This window comes from Mus pahari, chromosome 4 (genome assembly GCF_900095145.1).
Source record: "Mus pahari chromosome 4, PAHARI_EIJ_v1.1, whole genome shotgun sequence".
Classification (NCBI taxonomy): Eukaryota; Metazoa; Chordata; class Mammalia; order Rodentia; family Muridae; genus Mus; species Mus pahari.
The window spans coordinates 79,492,015-79,511,311 of NC_034593.1; the positions used below are offsets into that span (position 1 = coordinate 79,492,015).

The 19,297-nt window shown below is 41.6% G+C and overlaps 1 protein-coding gene across 3 annotated transcripts in view; it reads left to right on the top strand.

The window, feature by feature from the left end:
• Ash1l (ASH1 like histone lysine methyltransferase) overlaps positions 1-19,297 on the top strand; it is a 132,431-nt gene that overhangs the window by 99,196 nt on the left and 13,938 nt on the right. For all 3 annotated transcript variants that reach the window (XM_029537522.1, XM_029537521.1, XM_021196737.2), the window contains exons 13-19: positions 5,347-5,455; positions 6,297-6,461; positions 6,632-6,726; positions 9,350-9,504; positions 13,286-13,438; positions 17,714-17,768; positions 17,849-17,981. In XM_029537522.1, coding sequence (XP_029393382.1) covers positions 5,347-5,455; positions 6,297-6,461; positions 6,632-6,726; positions 9,350-9,504; positions 13,286-13,438; positions 17,714-17,768; positions 17,849-17,981 — 865 coding nt within the window. The remainder of the gene's footprint in view (positions 1-5,346; positions 5,456-6,296; positions 6,462-6,631; positions 6,727-9,349; positions 9,505-13,285; positions 13,439-17,713; positions 17,769-17,848; positions 17,982-19,297) is intronic.

The following is a 19,297-nucleotide window of genomic DNA, read 5'->3' on the forward strand; positions in this document are numbered from 1 at the left end:
CTTTGTAGACCAGGCTGGCCTCTAACTCAGAAATCCGCCTGCCTCTGCCTCCCAAGTGCTGGGATTAAAGGCGTGCGCCACCACACCCCACCACACCCGGCAGCCTGCTTTTTTTTTTTTTTTTTTTTAAGAACCCAGCGCTACTAGTCCAGGGGTAACACCACCCACAATGAGTTGGGTCCTCCCCATCAGTCACTAATTACAAAAGTGCCCTGCAGGCTTGCCCACAGCCTGATCTTAGGGAGACATTTTCTTAATTGAGACTCCCTCTTCTTAAAAGACTTTAGCTTATGTCTGGTTAGCAGAAAACTATCCAACACACCCCTGAAAACAAAGGTAGTTCTGGTCATCGAACGAATACTATTTAGGGGGCTCAGTAGTCTAGATGCTCTTCCAGAGACCCTAGTTCATTTCTCAGCACCCCCATGGCAACTCACAACTATCAGTAGCTCCAATTCCTAGGGATCCTACACCTTCACAGACATACATGCAAGCAAAACACCTACTTGCACAAAATAGATAAATCAATTTTTAACAAAAGGATAAGGAAGAATACTTGCTACACTTTCAGAGCAGGTTACCTACATGGTAGATTATAATACTCTGTAAATCCAGCTCCAGGGAATGCCTTTGTTGGCCTCCACAGGCACCTGGACAAACATAGTATTCATTTATACAGATACACTTAAGGCAAAAAAACAAAATTTTAAGTTCAAATTTGAAGAATTCAAGGTGATGGTCTCCTGGTATGCACCTGTAATCTCAGTGTTTACAAGCCCGAAGCAAGATGTGCAAGTTCCAGATGCCAAATAAACCAAGTCACTAGTGGGTGAGGGTGGGGGGTGGGGAGTGGCTAACCTAGTAGACAGGAGGTGTCTGTAAAGTGCTTCCTGTCAGAGTCTACACTTAATCCCTACTACGTGTGAAAGCTGAGCACCATGGTGAACCCCTGTAATCTCAGTGCTGGGAAATAGAAACAGCTAGATATCTGTGGCTTACTGGTTAGGCAGTTCTGCCACTTAGGAAGTTTCAAGATCGGTGAAAAGCAGTCCAAAAGGTGAAGTGGCAAACAGTTGAGGAACGTCAGTGATGTCCTTTAGACTTCACACGTCTGTACACATACATACAAAAAGAAAACATAAGCCCAAATAAATGGGAGTGGGCCGGCAAGATGGCCCAGCAGGTAAAGGTGCTTGCTGCTAAGCCTAAGAACCTGAGTTTGGGGCTGGCAAGATGGCTCAGCACTGACTGCTGTTCCGTAGGTCCTGAGTTCAAATCCAAACAGCCATCTGTACAGCTACAGAGTACTCACATACATTAAATAAATAAATAGATCTTAAAAAAAAAAAAAATCCTGATTCCTGATGCCCACATGTTGGAAGGAGAGAACTGATTCCCACAGACTGACCGCTGGTGATTACATAATCTTTATGGCACATATACATCTGTACACAACACACACAAAACTACAATAAATAGATAATAAATAAGGTAAAGATACTTGAAGAGGGTATTTACTTGTACGTTTATCTGAGAAAGGACTTACATTTACCTAGATGCTATAAAATCAAGAAGACTCTACCTTTTTTAAAAAAACAAAAAGGAAGGAAGAAGAAAGAAAAAGTATTATTTGTGTGTATGTTGGAATATGTATGAGCTTACAGAATTCAGAAGGCCATCTCATCCCTTGAGCTTCAGCTGCCTGATTTACATGCAGGGAACTGTACTTGGAGTCCCTAGGATGATAGCAAGTACTAGTAATCACCGAGCTGTCTCTGTACTTTCCCTCTTGTTTGTTTTGGTTTTTTGTTTTTGTCTTGTTTGTAAAACAAATGAAAGAATAAATAATGTAGAAAGTAAAGATAGGATGAACATGGTAAAACATAATGCTCAAGAAATGAGGACAGACAGGTCAGGAATTTAGAGTTCAAGGGCAGGTGTGAAACCTTAAATAGACAAAAACTAGATGTAGGTACAGATTTGGTTTCAAGTTTTAAGACCTGTATCAGCCTTCCAAAATGTCTAGAATTAAGGACTGACAAAGTGTTCATGAAATAATATAAAAGCAAGCCATGAGTGATGGCACATGAATCCCAGCACTCAGGCGGTAGAAACAAGTGGATCTCTGAGTTCAAGGCCATCTGGACTACATAGCAAGATCCTGTCTCAAAAAAAAAAAAAAAGTGTAGAGCAATGTGATTGATGTTAACTGCCAGCAAAGGGAGAATTGATCTAACTTCTTCGGTAAAACTTCTTTAAAGGCATTGTTACCTGTTAGAAGCCTAACAACCCAATTCTATTGGTATAAGATTTTTGCCTTGTAGCTGCTGGTGGTGGCATACACCTTTAATCCCAGCATGTGGGAGGTAGAGGTGGGTGGATTTCTGAGTTCAGGTCAAAAAAGCTGATTTATGGACCCAGGACAGCAAGGGCTACAGAGAGAAACCCTGTCTCAAAAAATAAGCAATGTGTGGTGTGCGTGTGGGTGTGCATGTGGGTGCGTGGGTGTGTGTTTGTATGTGTATGGGTGTGTATCCCCTTAAAACTGTATTATATACAGTCAAGACATGTATGGCTGTTTCACCAGTCCTGACATCTGTGGAGACTGCTTAGAGCAGCACCTTCAGAGGCAGCTGTAACTTGAGAGCTGAGGTGCAAGGCCATTCGATGGCTATGAGGAAGAACTTAGAGCCATAATGAACATTTGACATAGCCCTGGAGTACTGGAACTTAATGATGGAGACTGGGCTAGCCTCAAACTCACAGTGACTCCAGACTTTAGCAAACCAAACAAAAGCAGAATAATCTGGCAAAAGGCAATTTGGAACCATCAAGACAGTAGCAGAGTTAATCCGGAATTCTGAAGCAACCTTCCCACAGATGTCATTGGATACAGAATTCATGATGCTGTATTCCTGTGGACTTAAACTAATGAAAAAGTAAAATAAAATGGAATGGAAGCCGTGTGCGGGAATATAAACATAAAATTGTGATGTGAGTTTTGTCTTTTTTTGCAACAGAATCTCACTATATAGCTTAGGTTTACTTGTAAACCAAGATGCTTCCACTGTAGGCTCTAAGGTGCTTCAGGCAGGTAGCATCATGTCTGCCCTGAGAGATTTTTATAATACCTAATTATTTATCAGCAGTAGAACAGGTATATAAAGTTTATTTTTTACCTGGAGTAGAAAACTATACAGTATGTAAAGGTACAATTTTCTGTATGCAATTCAGGGTAACACTGAGTGAAAGACACTAAGTATAAAAGTGTACACACCGTGATCAGGATACAGGCAGCATGGCTCAGTGGATAAAGAAAGGTGTCTGTTGCCAAACCCAGGTTCAACCCATGAGACCCACCTGGTGCAAGAAAAACTTGACTCCCACAAGTTGTCCTCTGACCATCACATGTAGGCTGTGATGCTTGCATGCCACACATAGACATAAAAATACAGAGAGATGAATAAAGTTTTTAAAAGGCAGGCGTGGTAGCACACATTTAAGTCTGAGCGCTAAGGAAGCTAAGGTAGAAGGATGGCAAATTGCAGGCCAGTCTGAGAGCTATGTAGTGAGGCTTTATCTCAGAAATAAACAACATAACAGCAGCAAGACTGTTGGCAGGAGCTGAGGACCCATGTAGGACAACTTAGAACAAGCTGTAATACAGGCTACAGTAAGTCTTATGTCGTGTTCTGGCTTCCTGTGGGTACCTCCACCCTTTCCACAGAGATATATACATACACATAAAAAAATTTTAAGGGCTGGAAAGATGGCACAGTGGTTAAGAGAACTTGCTGCTCTTCAGAGGACCTGGGTTCAAACCCAGCAACCACATTATTGCTCACAACTATTTGTCACTCCAGCTCTAGGGGATCCAGTGTCCACTTCTGACCTCTGCAGATACCAGGCACATACATAGTGCACAGACTTAAAGGCAAAACATTCATACACATAAATTGTTTTAAAGTATATATTGTCTATGTTCCACTTATTTGAAATGCAAAATAGGCAAAACTAATACACAGTGAAAAGATGAGAAAAATGTTGATTGTTGTGGCATGGGTACTGATTTCGGAGCTTTCTGAGATTATATAGGTAACCAGGTAACAATAAGAACTCAGCAAGGTATAGATTCGGGTTTGTTTGGTTTTTTTAGTTTTGTATATGTGGATTTGTTTTGTTTCCTAGGAATTTAACCTAGAGCTTCAACTGAACTAGACAATTCTCTTTTGGTTTTTTAGGCGGGGTCTTGTTTAGCCCAAACTGACCTCAAACTTTCTGTGTAAGCAAGATTGGTCTTGTACTCCTGATCATCATACCTTGCCACGGAATGATACAAATATAAGCAAGTGCTGACACTCTTTGGTGTTGGGGCAGCACTTGGTTGAGGGTTTTTGTTTTGTTTTGTTGTGTTGTGTGTTTCAATTGTTGTTGATTGAGATGGTGTCTCACTCTATAATCTCTTTGGCTGGCCTGAGCTTCCAGTGTCCATGGTGGCGTTTTTATCCTAGCACTCAAGAGGCAAAGAAAGGCAGGTATCTGTGATGGTGAGGCAAGTCTAGTCTACCTAAAGAATTCAAGGAAACTAGGACTACAAACAAGATCCTGTTTAGAATAGGAGTGGGGGTGTTATGAGAGAAGGAGGGTGCTTTCTGGAACGGCAAACATAGTGATGCATGTTTATAATCCCACCACTAGGCAGGATGAAGCAGCAGGGTGCTTCACTATGAATTTGAGGCTCTGTAAAAAGACAAGGGACTAGAGATACAGCTCACCTATAAGATGTTTGGCTAACATGTACAGAAGCCTGGCTGTGTTCAGTCACCAATACTAAATAAATCCTGTGTGATAACATGGGCCAGTCATCTTAGTACCCAGGAGGTGGAGGCAGGAGGATCAATGGTTCAAGGTCATCCTTGGCTGTCTCTTGACTTTGAGGTCAGCATAAGCTGCTACGTGAGACCATGCCAAATAATAATAAGCTGGGGTGGCCCTCAAGACAGAAGCTGACAGGTCTCTCTGTTTTAGGCCAGCCAGCGCTGCACAGTGAGACTTGTCTTTGGAAGGGAAATGGGGTGGGGATTCTGTACAAGGCCCTGGCTGATTTAGTTGACCAAGTTGGTCTAGAACTCACAGAGATCTGTCTGCTTCTCTGCTCCTGAGTGCTGGAATTAAAGCCTTGATGGCAGTTGACTCTCTTTTAAAAAGGACAGGAAATAAAAGGGAGAAGCAAGGCTGAAGTGTGATGGTGGGGTGTTCACCTAGCACACTATGATAAGATGTTATCTTGCTCATCTTGTGATGAGAAATCCCAACTTTTAATTCTGTTCTTTATTTTCTAAATAGGTCTGTTAATGGAGTGTACCGTATTGGACTGTATGCACTTAAGGATGTGCCAGCTGGGACAGAGCTCACCTATGATTACAACTTTCATTCCTTCAATGTAGAAAAACAGGTAGGGATTAAAATTCAAGAGGGAGTCCTTGAGAACCAGTCACACTGAGAAAGTCTGCTCTTCACTTTTTAATATGTCTCGGCGTCTCAGAACACTGAAAACCACTGCACCGTGCTGTCATTCTTCAGTCATGTCCTTTTGTGTCACTACACTTAAGTTTAGTGTTTTCTTTTTTTGGTTTCAGTTTTCGAGAGAAGGTTTTGCTATAGCCTTAGCAAGCCTAGAACTTGCTATATAGACCAGGCTGGTTTCCTATTGATTGGTTTTGATCGGTTTGATCAGTTAGCTGATTGGTTTGTAACAGAAACCTTGGGTATCCTGATTTGCCTCTAGAGTGCTAAGGTCATAGGCCTGTGTCATCACTTCACTATTAGAGTCAGGTCCTCCCTCCCTGTCCTCCCAGCCTCCTCTTCCTGCATTTGGTTTATTTGAGGCAGGCTTCCCTCTGATAGTCTCTGTTGTAGGGTGAACTCCAGATCTTCCTGCCTTTATCTACCTAGTGCTGACATCTAAGCCACCAGAATAGACTTCAATTGATTACTTGCATGTTTACATTTAAATTTCTTTTTTTTTTTTTTTTTGGTTTTTCAAGACAGGGCTTCTCTGTATAGCTCTGGCTGTCCTGGAACTCACTCTGTAGACCAGGCTGGCCTCGAACTCAGAAATCCACCTGCCTCTGCCTCCCAAGTGCTGGGATTAAAGGTGTGCGGCACCGCCGCCACCCGGCTACATTTAAATTTCTTAATTCATGCTTAACTTTGGGGATCTAATTGCTCAGGCATCCTCTCTAAACTTGTGATGAGAAATGTACAAGGTTAAAAAAAATCCTTTTTGTTTACAGCAACTTTGTAAATGTGGTTTTGAGAAGTGTCGAGGAATCATTGGAGGCAAGAGTCAACGGATGAATGGACTCCCTAGTCATAAAGGCAGCCAGCCTTCCAGCACACATAGAAAGTCTGCACGGGCGAAAGAGAAGCGGAAGTCCAAGCACAAGCTGAAGAAAAGGGTAAACCATGACCTCATAGCTTCCCTAAAGGCTGCTCTCAGTCCCCTTCAGACCCTGGAACAAGGGTCACCACGGACTTTTGTCTTAACACTGCCTTTATAATTTCAGAGGTGTGATGTCTGATAGATTATTCTTTTTTTCCCTGTGTGCTCCCCCACATGAATTTTTAGAAAGGCCATCCCTCTGAAGAGCCCAGTGAAAACATCAACACCCCAACAAGATTGACTCCACAGTTACAGATGAAGCCAATGTCCAATAGAGAGAGGTAAAATGGAATTTTGGTAGTGACTTTTTTTTAAATTGTATGATTTGCTTGTTAACTTAAATATTGCTGAACTTAATGAACTTTGGACTGTTCTCTACGTGAAGTCTTAATCCAACTATAGGCAAAAAGTGTATGCACTTTGTTTTTGATTTTATACAAGGTCTCACTGTGTAGCCTTGTCAACTTGCTTTGTAGATCAGGCTGGCCTCAAACTCAGAGATTCACCTGCCTCTTCCTCCAAGTGCTGGGATTAAAAGTGCAGCTATGTGTGAGATCCTAGAACTTAGACTTGGGACTAGAGAGACTCAGTGGTTAAGAGCACTGGCTGCTCTTTTAGAAGATCCAAGTTCAATTCTCAGCATCCACATGGCCACTCACAGCCATCTGACACCCTCTCCTGGCAGCAGGCATGCATGTGCTTCACAGGCCAAAAACAAACAAGCAAACCAACAAACAAAAGAAGCCTGTATACACATAACATAGAATAAAAAATTTAAAAATGAAGAACAATTTTCTGTCTGTAGTTTATAATTTTGGAGGTTTAACTGTTTATAACTACAGCTCTGCAGAACCTGACAGTCTTTTCTGGTCGCCACAGTTACCTGTACATACGTAGCATGCACTCACACACACACACACACACACACACACACATAAACAAAATTTTAAAAATTAAAAGGTAGGCTTGATTAATACTTGGCTGCTCACCTTTAATGCCAGCACTCAGGAGGCAGAGGCAGGCAGATCTCTGTGAGTTCAAGGCCAGTCTGAATTTTGATCCTGTATCCCAAAAAGAAAGAAACAAACTAACTAAGCTTGAGGCTAGAGAGATTGTTGAGGAGTTTATTCTGATGAGAACTGTCCCCATCAGAAGGAAACAAGAAAGCCAGTCAGGTGGCTCAGTGGGTTAGAATATTTTGTGGTGACCTGAATTTGATCTTTGGGGCTCATATCATATAAGGAGAGAACTGAGTCTCATTTGTATGCCATGGCACACTAACCCTCCACAGCCATACCCAAACATGACGATGACAATGACAATGATGATGATCAATAAAAGGGGTTTTGTTCTTGTTTGTGTGGGGGTTTTTTGTAAGTAAGCAAAGGCTGGTATGTGGTTCACTTGCTTGAATGCTAGCCTAGCATGCAAGAAGCCTTGGATTGGATCCCTAGTACCACATAAACACAAGTCTGTACTCTCAGAACTTGAGAGGTATAGGCAGGAGTATAAAACCTCAAGGCCAGCAGTGGAAATGGCTTAGCAGGAGAATCTAACTTAGGTCACTTGCCTGGTGACCTAAGTTAGATTCCCCAGAACCCTTATAAAGGTGCATAGAGAGAGAACTGAGTCCTCAAAGCTATCCTCTGACCTCCAAATGCTTGCTGTGGCCCATATGCTACCTACACACATATTATTATTATTATTATTATTATTATTATTATTATTATTATTATTATTTAACGGGGCTACAAGGGCAGGAGCCGTTACTACTGGGTTAGAACCCTGGCTGCTTTTCCAGAAGACCTGAGTTTACTTCTCAGCGCCATGTTGGGCAACTCCTAGCCTGGTGGTCACAGCTGACTGTAACTTTTTCTTTGGGGTATTTATTGCCCTTTCTGATTTCCTTGGCACTTGTACTCATGCACATAAAAATAAATCGTTTTTAGAAACATAAGAATAAAATCTAAAATGAGCAGAAAAGCTGTGTCAAAAGTTAAAAGTGAGTACTACTGTTACACAGGACCCCAGTTTGTTTTAGGGCACCCAATAACCTGGCCTTTTGTAGCAACAGCACACTGTTTCGTGTGTGTGTAGGGGGTGCGTATAATTTTTTTTTTTCACTAATAACCAGTGAAAGCATTAAAGAGGCAACAGAGATAGTTCAGCGGTTAGAGTATGCACACAGTAACTCACAATTGTCTTTACCTAGTTCTAAAAGTTCCAAGGCCCTCTTCTGACCTCCATGAGCACTGCATATATATGTTACACATATGTACATGCAGGCGAAACATTCAAAGAAATAAATAAAAATAGATCCTGGCACTTGGGAGGCAGAGACTGGCAGATCTCTGTGAGTTCCAGACCCGCCTGGTATAAATAGAAAGTCCCAAGGTCAGTCAGGTATAGTGAGACTTTGTCTCAAAATAAATTTATGAATAAATGAATATTTTTTAAAACAAAACCACACAATTTGTACAAATAGCTGGATGTTCTGGAATACTTATGTATTCTCAGGACTTGGGAGTCTGAAACTCGAAGGTTACAAGATTTGAATCCAGCATAGACTGTAATAGGGAGTTCAAGAACCTAAACAGAACAAGAATTATATAAACATTCCATAAATCTCTGCTCTTCTTGCCAGATGTTTGTAGATAATATAGGAAAATGGTGTTTGGCCTTTTACAAGTCTCTGTAGCCCAGGCAGGCCTTCAGGTCTGAACCTTCTTTGTCAACCTCCTGACTGCTGAGACTGTGTCAACTGTTGGTACCCAGTTCTGCAACTGTCTACCCTATTCACTGTTGAACTCACCTTCTGATATCTCTTAGCAGCAGTTTATGGAGTGTAGATATGTAATAAAGTCTTATGGATTAGTAAGGAATACTGTCCTCTTTTTCTTTCAGGAACTTTGTGCTAAAGCACCATGTGTTCTTGGTCCGAAACTGGGAAAAGATCCATCAGAAGCAGGAGGAAGTCAAGCACACCCGTGACATTCACTCAGCATCACTGTACACCCGGTGGAATGGCCTCTGTAGGGACGACGGGAACATTAAGTCTGGTAAAGCATGGAGAGGCTTAATATTTGTTGTTGTTTTGTCTTAGGAGACAGGGTTTCACTGTGTAGCCCTGGCTGTCCTGGGATCTCTGTAGACCAGACTGGCCTCAAACGCACAGATAACTACCTACCTCTGCTTCACAAGTGCTAGGATTAAAATCTTCACCACCGTTGTCTGGCTGGAAAGACTACATAATGATATCCTGTTGTAGCTCCCCTGGTTTTTTTTTAAATGTGTGTGCAAGTGTCGGCACGTGTGCCACTCACATGTGAAGACTAACACTCCTTTTATTTGTGTGGACCAGATCAATGATGCCAAATCCATTATTGGGAGGAAAAAATGTAACTATAAATTCAAATACTTTTCTCCCATATTCAAATAAGTACTATATATATATATATATATATATATATATATATATATATATATATATATATATGTATCTGGATTCCTTTAATAGTGACTATTAGAAACAGCTTTCATTGTTCGCGCTGGTATCCAAAACAGATACTGATTTGTCTGTCTGTCTTTCTTTCTGTCTGTCTTAGCGTGCTTTTGAGGCAGGGTCTCACTATGTAACTCTGGTACTCACTATATAGACCAGGCTGTTGTTTTGTTTATCTTACTTTGTTTGTTTTTTGAGACAGGAATTCTCTGTTTAGCCCTGGCTGTCCTAGGAATTCAGGGTGTAGACTGGTCTAGCCTTGCATTTAACAGCAATTCACTTGCCTCTGTCTCAGAAGTGCTCAGATTAAAGTCGTAACTAAACCTGGACCATGGATCCTTTCCAAATGAGATGTTCAGTGCAGGCTTTGGTAATGCCTGCCTGTGATGCTGGCATTCAGAGGGGAAACAGGAAGACCTGGAGCTCAAGGCCAATTTCATGCCACAGAGTGTCCACGCAGATCCTGTCTTTTTCCAATAAAGGGAGGAATAAGAAAGAAAAAATGAGTAAAGGTGTGAAGGAAGGAAATAGTTACAGTTTAAAATAAAATCTGGATCTTCTATTCCTTTTCTTCCCAGAAAATACTAAAAGCACTGGCTGCCCCTCCAGAGGACGCAAGGTTCATTCCCATCATTGCTGTAGCAGCTTACAACTTTCTGGGACAGCAGCCCGGGGGGTCCTGGACTCTCGTCTGCCCTTCACGGACACTGCATGTAGACATAGATACGCATAACACACACAAATAACAGAATTAGATATATATGAATATTTTTTAAAAATCAGTAAAATAAGAAGAAAGGAGAGAGAGAGAGGGAAGCCAGACATGATGGCACTCTCTCTGAAAGGATAAAATATCTAAACTCACCATTGGCTTTACAGTGCATTGGAGGCCAGCCTGAGCTAGCTAATGAAACACTACACTGTCTAGAAAAGAAAAAAAGAGCCAGGCAAATGACTTAATGAAACTTAACTAAGCACTGAGAGAATAAGACAGGCAATTTAAAACTACCCTGGGCCACAGAGTGAGCCTTTGTCTCACATAAATAATTTGCTCCTCCTCCTTCTCTTTTTTTTTTTTTTTTTTTTTTTTTAAATTTATGTATTTTACATACGTGAGTACACTGCAGCTGAAGGCATCAGATCCTATTACAGATGTTTGTGAGCCACGATGTCGTTGTTGGAAATTGAACTCAAGACCTCTGGAAGAGCAGTCAGTGCTCTTAACTGCTGAGCCATCCCTCTCCAGCCCCATAAAATATTTTGTTTCTTGTTTTGGACTTAATGAAAGAGGGATATATCAAGCTATTGTTATATTGAAATACTCGTTCATCCTTTCAGGCTTCCATAATGCTGGAATATAGGTATGCTAACTTGCTTGCCTTTTTGGTAAATTTTTGTTGTTATTTAGAGAAAAGGGGCGGGACACTTGGAGATGTGGCACAGGATGAATGTGGAGGCTGGAGTACATATGGCGGGAGTCTGCTCCCTTTCTACCGTGTGGGTCCTGTGGTACAACTCAGGCCGTTAGTCTCTGCACCAGGCATCTGTGTCTATGCAGCAGTCTCACCAGCCCAGAGGAAACTGGATTCCCCAGAATTTTAAATCCTTTCAGCAATTTGGTAGTTAGAATCTCTTTGAAGTTACAAACCAAGCAGATAAGATCTTACAATCATTTACTGAATATGCACATATGGTGTTGCCATATTCTTGACTTCTTACTCAAAGAATTAAAGGCTCACGTGGATTTTCAAAAGTAGCAGCTTACTCAAAGCAAATGATGGAACAGGTGAGATTACTAGCAAGCGTGCCATCAGGCTTCTCAAGTGGAACATAAACATCCTCAGGTGCTCATTCAGCCATGGACCTCCTTCTTAGATATCGTGAGATACATGAGTTTGGCTATTAGCATCAGAGTTTGAGGACATATTTTAGCAGACAGATCAAAGTATATAACCATTTTTCTATCACATGCCCCTTCCTGTAATGCATCTTATTTTAATATGGTAAGTAGGGGATTTCCCCCCAAAAGTTCACTTTAAGGATACATTTTGTATTAACCGTGCATGCATTCAAAACTAGTTTAGGCCACCTCAGCCTGCTTACTCATAAGTGGAGTACTTTTTTTTTTTTAGACTTATTTATTTATTTATTTATGTAAGTACGCTGTAGCTGTCTTCAGACACTCCAGAAGGGGGCGTCAGATCTTGTTACAGGTGGTTGTGAGTCACCATGTGGTTGCTGGGATTTGAACTCAGGACCTTTGGAAGAGCAGTCGGGTGCTCTTACCTGCTGAGCCATCTCACCAGCCCGTGGAGTACAATTTTTAAAAATCTAAGTTTGATGTTTTTTAATGGAAGGACAAACTTATTCCATTGTTCAAAGAGTGGGTGTTTATGCAGCTCCATGTCAGTAGGGGTCCTACCTTATAAGGTGCTAGGTGAGTTATTCAGAGAGGGGTGTGCAAGAGTAATATGAACAGTTAAGTGTCTCGGGCTACCGCTTTTTAGAAGATGGTGTGTACCCAACCAAAGGAGTTCCAAATTACTAACCAATTCCCTGTGATTGCTTGCTTCCACACTAAATAGGTGAATGTAAAAAGCATTATTTGAGCCTCGTGTGATGGCACATTCTTATAATCCCAGTATTCAGAAAGCTGAAGCAGAACACATGCCTGTCCTTAAATGAACACACACTCAGAGTCTCTCTCTCTCTCTCTCTCTCTCTCTCTCTCTCTCTCTCTCTCTCTCTCTCTCTCTCCTGTTAACCATCATCCTGCTCACATTCATTTTGATAAGATATTTAGCAGCAGTGCAAGACCATGAGCAAGAGTGCTGCCTGTAGCCTAGACTCAGTCACTCACTCATGAACTCTACAAATGTTTACATCTAGGTGTATAAGTCTAAAGGAAGACATCGCATACCGTGAAGCTGGAGTTAGAGGCGGTTGTGACCCGCCTGATATGGGAAACTCAAGTCTTCACCAAGAGCAGTACACACTCTTAACTGCTGAGTGACTTTTAAAGAAAAAACAAAAAACAATGTATTATGCAAGGAGGGGTGAGGTGGGTCAGGCTCACTTTGAACTGCACATATACAGCTACTGCACTATGTAGCATTTACCTCTACAGAAACATGTTTTCTGGTTTTTCTCTAGGAGAAAAGAAGCAACTACTATCTGCTCACTAATTCTACTTAATATCCTCAAGGAAAAAGAAAAAGGAAAAAAAAACTGCAGGAGTCAACTGGAAAAGAAAAGGATATATCAAAAAAAGAAAAAGAAAGAAAAGGATATATCAAATTCTTCATTTCCTAGAATTGCTTTTCACCTTCTCCTTGCAGATGTCTTCATGACCCAGTTCTCTGCCCTGCAGACAGCTAGATCTGTTCGAACAAGACGCTTGGCAGCTGCAGAGGAAAACCTGGAAGTGGCTCGGGCAGCGCGCCTAGCACAGATCTTCAAAGAGATCTGTGACGGCATCATCTCCTACAGAGGTACGCATGTCACTCTTTCCCGGGGGCAAGAACCCAAGAACAAGCAGCATCGTGGGAGGATAAAGTTAGGAGATGGAGTCAACATTTGTCTCTAAATTATTTTTAGGTTACTGTTTGTTTTATGTGAGGGAGAGGGGGGTTGCCTGCGACAGAAGAGAGAAAAGGACATCGTTTCCCTGAAACTGGATTTACAGATGCCCTTTGTGCTGGGAATCCTCTTGGAAGACCAGCTAGTTCTCACAACTGTTGAGTCTCTTCTTCCCCTCTTCTATTTCTCTAAAACAATTCTGTGTTTGGGAGGGAGGGTGTTTGTCTATGTGGATGCAGTGCTCTTGGAGGTCAGAAGAGGGCACCAGATCACCTGGAGCCAGAGTGAACAGACTGACTAATACGGGTAGTAGGAATTGAACTCAGTCTTCTCTTAATTCAGGCAAGTTCTCTTAACTGCTGAGCTGTCCTTCCTGCCCCTCATTCTACCTGTCGACAGAGATAAAGAATTATAGACCAGGGCTGGAGAGATGGCTCAACGGATAAGAGCACTGACTGCTCTTCCAAAGGTTCTGAGTTCAACTCCCAGCAACCACACAGTGGCTCACAACCATCTGTAACAAGATCTGACACCCTCTCCTGGCATGTGTGAAGACATAACTTTTTAGCTAAAGGATAGTAATTTCCATGGATGAGATAATATTACAGTTTTAAAATTATAAGTGTAGTAGCATATGTCTTTCCCAGCACTAGGGAGGGTTGCTATGAGCATGGACCACATAAAGGTACAGGCTCACAACCATCCATAACAAGATCTGACACCCTCTTCTGGTATGTCTGACGACAGCTACAGTGTACTTACATATAATAATAAATCTTTTTAAAAAGAAAAAAAAAAAAAGGCCAGCCTGGTCTACAAAGTGAGTTCCAGGACAATCAGGGCTACACAGAGAAACCCTGTCTCAAAAAAACAAAAAGATTTAAGATTTATTTATTTTTACTTTTATATGCATTGGTGTTTTGCCCACATGTATGTCCGTATGAGGATGTCAGATCCCTTGGAACTGGAGTTACAGACAGTTTAAGCTGCCATGTGGGTGCTGGGAATTGAACCCAGATCCTCTGGAACCCCCAGTGCTCTTAGTTGTTGAACCATCTCTCTAGCCTCCACCTTTCCTTTTATGTGACATGTCTTTGGAGCACAGTCATGAATGAACAAGCAGCTATAAATGAGGGCTAAATATTTTAGCAGTATAAGTAACTTTCTGATCTGAAAATTAGGGGTGTTTAAAAATGAAAGGTTTACATAATAGCTCAGTGGATAATGGTGCTTGCCACCAAGCCTGGCAGCTAGAGTTTGCCTCTTCCTGACCATGCATGCACCATTGCATTTATAGGTTGGCACACATACATTCATAAAAAAATAAATGTTTTGTTTTTATTAAATAATAAGGACCCTGAGTTTGATTTCCCCAACATTCACAAAGCAGTTTACAACTGTCTGTAACTTCATTTCCAGGGACTCTGATGTCCTCTAACTTTCAGAAACATTGGGCACACATGTGATACACAGATACATGGAGGCAAAACACCTAGACACATAAAAGTAAATAAAATTTTAAAAAGAGACATAAACTATGAAACTGGGTGAAACATTTTGTTATATTTGTAGCTTTTTCAAATTAATTTTTATTTCTGTGTATGGGGTTTTGTCTACATGTCTGTATGCACACTACATGCTTGCCGGGTGCTCCTGTAGGCTGGAAGAGGGTATGTAATGCCCTGGAACTGGGAGCCAGGTTGTCTGCAAGAGCAGCCAGTGCTCATAACCACTGAGCCATCTTTCCAGCCCCAGAATTTAGCTTCTTAGGATTGACTTTGGATCATCTGTCTTACTTCCTATCCTTACATTTTGAGAATTTGCTCTGGTTAGTTTGGTTTTGTCTACTCCTCATCTATTATGTTTTGTTGGCTTTTTGCAGTTTTCTTTTTCTTTTTTTAAATTGTTTTATTTATTTACATTCCTTTCTTAACCCCCAAGGATATAGTAAAGAGGGAGCTAAGCTGGCAGGTAAGCCTCACTGGCAAGACCCTGAGCAGTGCTTACAACATCCAAAAAATAAAATGGGCGGAGAGATGGCAAATCTTTTTTTTTTAAAAAAAAAAAAAGAAAGTGTTACTTTAGGTGTAAGTTTTGTCACCCCTTTAATCCCCACACTTAGGAGGCAGAGCAGATGGATCAAGTTCAAGGCCACCCTGCTCTCCAAAGAGTTCCAGGACAAGCAGGTCTCTATAGAGAAACCCTGTCTCAGAAAAAAAACAAACAATATAGGGGTTTTTTTTTGCCCATTGTTGTTCTTTAGTCCCAGCATTTAGGAGGCAGAGGCAGAGGCTGGTGGACCTTTCTGGGTTTAAGGTCAGCCTGCTGTCAAAGCCAGGCCAACCAAGGCTGTACAGTGAGACCTGTCTCAGTGTGTCTTTGGAAGGTGGCGTTTCCCTTTCTCCCACGCCCGGTTGGTCTGACTCACACGGAGGGAGTTACTCTCAGGTCACTACTTTCCGTCACTGCACAGGACACCATCAGAAATGAGATATCAAATGAGAAAAGTCACTCACTGAATGCTATGTGTATCAACATTTCTGAATGAAAAAATTAAATTCTAGAAAATATTTACTAAATTACTCCTTATTTGGAGTTCATTCGAATCCACACCAACAGGAATATCAATTACAGACCATTATGAGAGGCTGTGGATGTGGGAATCCTTTTGTTGTAAAAGATTTATCATCCCAGTGTACACAGGTGGTGCACTTTCATGCCCATCAAAACAAATAAATATTTAAAGATGTGCTGGAGAGATGGCTCAGTGGTTAAGAGCACTCACTGTCTGCTCTTCCAGAGGACCCAGGTTCAGTTCCCACCACCCACATAGCACTGTCTGTAATTCCAGTTACATGGGCTCTGACAACCTCTCACAGATAAATATGCAAGCAAAACACCAATACATATAAAATAAAAAAGATTTGTCACCCTATAACAGGATTAGTACAAGAATGAGAAACTCAAATTTCTCTTTGCTTGCATAGTTCTTTGAAACTAGCAGGCATATGAGCAGAAGCAAGAATTTTCTCTAAATACCCTAGCTATTTCAATAGTTACAGCTCACATTCTTCATGAGGAACTATTTTTATTTACTATTACTGTGTTATATTTTAAATATGCACTATATCCATCATAAACCTCAATTTTTAAATTATTGTTATGGGGGGGGTAAGTTTTTGACTGTCAAGCCTCAAGTAGTTATTTTTCCCCCTCCAAGTTTCAGTGTGGAGTTTTCTAGTTTTTTTAGTTCAAGGACATTTAGGATCTAGAACAATGGCTTAGTATTATTAAGAGTACTGTCGGCTCCTATAGAGAATACAGGTTGAATCCCCAGCCCGTATGATGGCTCACAGATGCCAGTGACTGCCGTTCAGTTATCTTGTCCTCTCTGGTCTCTAGAGGTACCATGCACACATGTGGCACACACACGTGCATACACCTAAAACACCCATACACATAAAACAATCAAATGATGTTTTTAAAGGACACTGTGCTGCTGCTGGGGAGTTGACGGAATGGTACAGAGCACTGGCTGGTCTTTGACAAGACTCAGGTTCAATTCCCAGCACCCACATGGCATTGCATCACACATGTGGAGCACTGCATATATATGCAGACGTGAAGCTAGGCAAACACTCATTTACATAAACATAATTACTATCTCCACAAAGAAAAGAAAGGGTGTTCATAGGCTGGAGCCTCCCACTGCATGTACAGGGCTGGCTCTCTCTTCTATCCCCAGCACCCCTTTAAAAAAGGATTTTTTTTAAAAGTCCAAAAAAAATAAGAGTTTAATAAAATAGTGCAAGCCAGCCATGCTGGTAGACAGTCAGTCAGTCAGTCCAGGTACCCTTTTCACCATGAGCTGTAGAGCAGTCTAAACTACAGAGCCCACCCACCATCTCAAGTGACAGAGACAGAGAGACAGACAGACAGACATTGAGACTAAGGCTCCCCCTTGTCTTTTTTTGTTTGTTTGTTTGTTTGTTTTTGGTTTTTTCGAGACAGGGTTTCTCTGTGTAGCCCTGGCTGTCCTGGAACTCACTTTGTAGACCAGGCTGCCCTCAAACTCACAAATCCGCCTGCCTCTGCCTCCCAAGTGCTGGGATTAAAGGCGTGCGCCACCATGCCCGGCTCCCCCTTGTCTTTTAAACATGTGTACTAAACCTTGTGTTCTTCTGCAGATTCTTCCCAGCAAGCCCTTGCAGCTCCACTTTTGAATCTTCCCCCAAAGAAAAAGTACGTGTACTTTTCTGACAGCCTTGTAGAGCTCAGATAAGAAGTCAGTGCACCAACTAATAACTTGCTCTGTGTTCCAGAAATGCTGACTATTATGAGAAGATCTCTGACCCCCTGGATCTCAGCACCATAGAGAAGCAGATCCTCATTGGGTATTACAAAACAGTGGAAGCTTTCGATGCTGACATGCTTAAGGTCTTTCGGAATGCTGAGGTATTTACTCACTTAATATACAAATATAAGAAGTCTGCTCTGATGAGAATTATTTTAAGTTTATCTAGTCTTGGGAAAGGCAGTAATTTTCTTTTCATTGCTACATTTGTTTATTTGGTTTAATTGTGTACATTGTGTAGTGGAGAGTTTAGCTACACCACTTTATGCTCACAGCGGGTCACACTCCCAGCCACCTGCCAGAGCCCTCTGGATTCGAGAATGAAACACACACATACACACACACACACACACACATACACACACCACACCACATCAATTAAATTTGACTTGCTGTGACTAGCTCAATTGCTGGGCACTCTTAAACCTTCTCCCAACAAATGCAATGCTCCCCTCCAGTGTTTCTGAGACTCCTAAACCCTGCTACCTTAGGCCCAATCACAGAAGTGACCAGTGGCTATTTACCTGAATTCTCACGTGGCTGGTTGTCCTTCACTCCTGCAACTCCTGCAGCTCCTGCTTCTCCCCCAAGTCATAGCGGTTGCCCTTGCTCATTTCTAGTTCCTAGGCCACACAAATCCAAAGGTCCCACCCACCTCAGTCTACCTGCCCAACCATTGGCCATTGGATCTTTATTGATTGATCAAAAACCAATTGGAGACAAGGACCTTTGTTGTTTGGACACACAGATTCCGGATTTTGGTGACTGGATTAATTCAAAACTAAATTAAAACAAATCCGCTGCAATGTTGTATGTATATATACATGTCATAACATGCATGTGAAGGCATAAGTTCTGTCCTCCTGGCTTGTGGGTCCCTAGGGTTAAACTCAGCTTGTCAGAATTAGCAGCAAGTACCTTTGCTTGCTGAGCTGTCTCATCAGCCTGACAGTAGTTTTTTTTTTTTGCTGTCAGTGTATGTGATCACAGTACATGTGTGCAGTGTCTACTAAGGTCAAAAGAGAGTGTCAGAGCCCCTGGAACTGGAGCTGGAGGTGGTTGTAAGCCACCATGTGGAGCTAGGAACTGAACCTTCTATGCAAGAGCACTTAGTAGTCTTAATTGCTCCAGACCCAAGACATTTTATTTTCATTAAATACTCTTAAGAGTATGTATTACATTTTGCTAAGTAACATAAAATTCTCTTTATTAAAAATATTCTGACCAGGTATAGTGGTATATAACTTTAATTTCAGCACTTGGGAGACAGCTGTAGGTAGATCTCAGTTCAAAGGCAGCCTGGTCTGCATAGAGTTCCTTCCGCTGAACGTCTTGGACGAGCGGCAGGTGGTTTCTCGGTCAGCAAAAAGGTAAAAGTTCTTACTATGCAATTTTAGCAACCTGAATTTATTCCCAG